The sequence below is a fragment of the Gekko japonicus genome, unplaced genomic scaffold (assembly GCF_001447785.1).
Source record: "Gekko japonicus isolate JY-2015 unplaced genomic scaffold, Gekko_japonicus_V1.1 scaffold2343, whole genome shotgun sequence".
Taxonomy (NCBI): domain Eukaryota; kingdom Metazoa; phylum Chordata; class Lepidosauria; order Squamata; family Gekkonidae; genus Gekko; species Gekko japonicus.
In genome coordinates, this window is record NW_015174908.1 from 49,883 (window position 1) to 54,027 (window position 4,145).

The following is a 4,145-nucleotide window of genomic DNA, read 5'->3' on the forward strand; positions in this document are numbered from 1 at the left end:
CTGCGAGCAGGGAGGGGGGGCCAGAGTGCGGGGAGTTGGGTGGGTGGGGAGAGCAGCGAGGGGCCGCACGCCGCTCGGCCCTCGCTTCAGGGCGGGAGGGGGAACGACGTGGAGCGGGGGGGAGAGGCAAGGGGGGTGGAGGAGACGGGGAACTGGCAGGACGGGGGTACTTACCTCCTCCTGCTTCCTCCTGGAGCTCCATCCCCCCCTCCCTCGAATACCGCGGGCCCCGCCCCTTGGAAGGTGGGAAGGGGCGGGGAAGGGGTACACCTGGCCTCCGGAGTCCGGAGGCCAGGTCTACCACTATAGTGGGAATGGGTCGGAGTCCGGAGGCCAGGTCTACCACTGTAGTGGGAATGGGTGGGTAGGTCCGGAGGCCAGGTCTACCACTGTAGTGGGAAGGGGTGAGTAGACCTGGCCTCTGTTGCGGGGGCGCTCCAGGGCAGGGGGGTAATCGAGCCATGGGGTGGACGGGGGTGGAGGAGATGAGAGAACCGGCGGGATGGGGGGGAACTTACCTCCTCCTGCTGCTTCCTCCTCTTCCTCATAGTTGTGGAGTTCCCCCTCTCCCGCGAGTATCGCGGGTCCCCCCCCTTGTCTTCCTACTAACCACCACTTGGTATTTAAGAGCTGCACATTTGGGTCTCAACTCTCAACACTTGGGAGGAGGGGAGGGGGAGGGCAAGGCACATCCTTGGAAAGAGGTCTTAGAAAGAAACGGACGAGGCTCCGAGGGAGACTGGGAATGACGATGGAGACTGGGTTAGAGTAGGGTGATCCAAGAGAGTGGATGTAGCAGGAACTGAGAGACAGATTTGCATCCAAAGGAAGACTGGAGTACGTTAAAGCACCGAACTCTCAAATGGCCAAAAAACATGGTCAGAGGCAGGACATGGGAGTTGCCACAGGGGGAAAGTGTTGGGAGGGAGGGAGGGAGGGAGGGAGGGAGTGGTTGCTTTCGTAGGTGGACAGAAACTGTTCCAGAGAGCCCTGGTGTCAATGGGACGGGGGTCCTGCGGGATCAGGCAAACGAGGCAAGAAGGATTCTAAGTTCCTGTCTGTCAGTCCTCTTCTTTGCTTGGAAGGAATGTGGCAACTTGCAAGTGCCCTGGGCACTTTTCAGACATGCCAAATAATGCTGTTTCAATCCACTTTGAGTGGATGTTGCCATTTCACACAGTAGAATCCAGTTGCAAAGTGGACTGAAAGTGAATTGAAAGCATATTACGTAGGCCCTTTCTGCATTCAGTCTTTGCTCCATCTTTCCCAGGCATTCGAACAGCCATGCCTTTGCTCCAACTTTTTTCTCCATTTCTACATATATCATGTCAAACTGGATTGAATCCTGATTACCAGTTCCAGTTTCCCACATTGGAGGCGTTTTAAACCTCTTTCATCTGCCCTTACTGTGATGTTACAGTAGCTAAAGGTTTCCCTTGCTTGAAAGCCAGTCGAATCTGACTCGAGGGATGCGGTGCTCATCTCCGTTCCCAAGCCGAAGAGCCAGCGCTGTCCGAAGACGTTTCCGTGGTCATGTGGCCGGCATGACTAGACACCGAGGCGCATGGAATGCTGTTACCTTCCTACCGAAGCAGTACCTATTTATCTACTTGCAATTTCTTGGCTTTCAAACCGCTAGGTTGGCAGGAGCTGGGGCCAGAGACGGGAGCTCACTCCATCATGCAGCACTCGGGTCTCGAACTGCTGAACTACCCACCTTCCAGTTTGCAGTTCAGCGTCTTAACCAGTTGAGCCACTGCAGCCGTCAGATCACTGGTTTCTGGCCAGTGCTGTTGGGTGGGTTGGGAAATTTATTTTTGGGTGTATATCCCGCCCTCCCCGAAGGCTCAGGGCGGCTAACAACGAGGCACAAGTGCCAGAGTTAAAACAGATAAAACAGCCTAAAACAGTAAAACAATATAATACAACAACAAAGTGTCAGTGCTCCATTTATTGCAAGATGAGGTAGATCTTAATCCAATGGCAATTGGTCCCATAACCTGTCATCCCCTCTCCTTCCAGGGTCACCTCGGACCCAGATGGAAACACATATTAGTGGTAGTGGTGCGATGCTGCATACATATTGGTGGTGGAATTGTAGTGGTGGCGGCTCCTACTCGAAAGCCTGGCGGAAGAGCTCCGTCTTACAGGCCCTGCGGAACTGAGAAAGGTCCCGCAGGGCCCGGATCCACCAGGTAGGAGCCGCCACCGAAAATGCCCTTGCTCTAGTAACAGCAAATTTAATATCCCTGGGGCCTGGAATTTCCAGGAGATGTTGACTAACCGACCGTAGTGCCCTTGGGGGAACATATGGGGAAAGGCAGTCACTCCTACTATGGATTCCTCCCTGGAAGATGTGGGTGGGGGAGAGGAGTAAGGGAAGCATTTGCACACCTCCCCCCCCCCTGTTTAGAGTTTAAATGCATTGGGTTTGCAAATCCAAAGCACTCGTGTTGTGTGGGGGTGCCACATCCTAAGCATCCGAGTCCATCCCGGAGCCTGGAAGATGTGGGGGGTGGAAGAGGGTGGGCGGATAGGAGCACGGTTTCTCCCACGAATGGCAGGTATGACCTGGAGGCTGGCAATCCCTATTGCAGACAGAAAATGGATGCTTTGGAGGGAGGAGTCTATGGGACTAGCTCCCCAGCCAGTGACCCTACCCACCCAAGGCTCCACCAGGGATGAGCAGATCCCTAGAGAAACTTGGCTGCTTTGGAGGGTAGACTCTATGGCATTATATCCATCTGAAGTCCTTCTCCACCCTTCTCAGGCTCCGCCCCCCAAATCTTCTGCCATTGCCCAGCCTGGAGCTGGTGAAGCTAAGTGAGACCCAGTTCTAAACAAGGGCTGCCAGCTCCAGGTTGGGAAATACCTGGAGATGTTGAGGGTGGAGCCTGAGGAGAGCGGGTGTTCGGGCATAATGGCATAGAGTCCAACGTAGGTGAACTGACCTCTGTCACCTGGAGATCGGCTGTAATAGCAAGAGATCTCCAGCCACCACCTGGAAGTCGGGAACCCTATTCTAAACTGACTCTACTTCTAGGGGCCCACTGGCAAAGTAAATTCTCTGTTAAGGGAAAGGTTTCCCTTGCTCGAAAGCCAGTCGAATCCAACTCTAGCGGGTGGTGCTCATCTCCGTTCCCAAGCCGAAGAGCCAGCAGTGTCCAAAGGCGTTTCTGTTGTCATGTGGCCGGCATGACTAGATGCCGAGGTGCACGGAAGGCTGTTCCCTTCCCATTGAAGCGGTACCTATTTATCTACTTGCAATGTCTTGCTTTCGAACTGCTAGGTTGGCAGGAGCTGGAACTAGAGATGGGAGCTCACTCCGTCAGGCGAACTGCTGAACTACCGATCTTCCAGCTTGTCTTAACCACTGAGTTACCCTGTCTTAAAACTGAACAAAGTTTGAGTCCAGTGGCACCTCTACGACCAACCTTGTTTAATTCTGGGTATAATCTTTCGTGCAGGTGCACACTTCTTTCAGACACATTTGTTTCTCATACTCAGAATTAAAGTTTGTTGGTCTTAAAAGGTGCCACTGGACAAAAACTTTGTTCTGTTCCTCACTTTAAAAAAAAATTATTCGTTTTTAAACAATCATTTACAACAATAAGCGTCACAAGCATTGAAGAAGCATCGCTTCAGACTAACAGGGCAATCCCCACTTGCATCAGTCTTATAAATGGGGAATTAAGGTTTGGGTTGATTCCGACGCCGTCCACAAGAGGGCAGCAGAAGACGACGGGGAGACGGGACTTTCGCGTGGGCGGGGAAAAGAGGCGCCACTCCTGACCCGGAAGGGGAAAGAGACGGGCTCCGCGCCGGGGGCAAAGGGGAGGTGCAAAACGCAACGGAGGGTTTGCCTTTTCCTCCGCGCTCTGATTTCCCCCTCATGGCGGGCATTTCTCGGACGGCCCTGATCTTCGGCGGGTTCGTCGCCGTGGTGGGCGCGGCCTTCTACCCTATTTACTTCCGTCCGCTGATGCACCTGGAGGAGTACAGTAAGTCCCGGCGGCGACTGCGCACGCGCGAGGGGCTCCGCCGAGGCCGCCGCGTCCCTCCCCCCACGTGACCCGGCGCCCGTCTCTGCGCGCGGAGCCGCATTCAGACGTCACGCTCCCCCCCCCCCTCCCCCGGTTTTCCGG

At 54.7% G+C, this 4,145-nt stretch overlaps 1 protein-coding gene across 1 annotated transcript in view; it reads left to right on the forward strand.

The window, feature by feature from the left end:
• The first annotated feature begins 3,820 nt into the window (after nucleotides 1–3,820).
• The window catches only part of SMIM20 (small integral membrane protein 20), an 11,090-nt gene continuing 10,765 nt past the window's right edge, over nucleotides 3,821–4,145 (forward strand). The window contains exon 1 of the mRNA XM_015425024.1: nucleotides 3,821–4,001. Coding sequence (XP_015280510.1) covers nucleotides 3,893–4,001 — 109 coding nt within the window. The 5' untranslated portion in view covers nucleotides 3,821–3,892. The remainder of the gene's footprint in view (nucleotides 4,002–4,145) is intronic.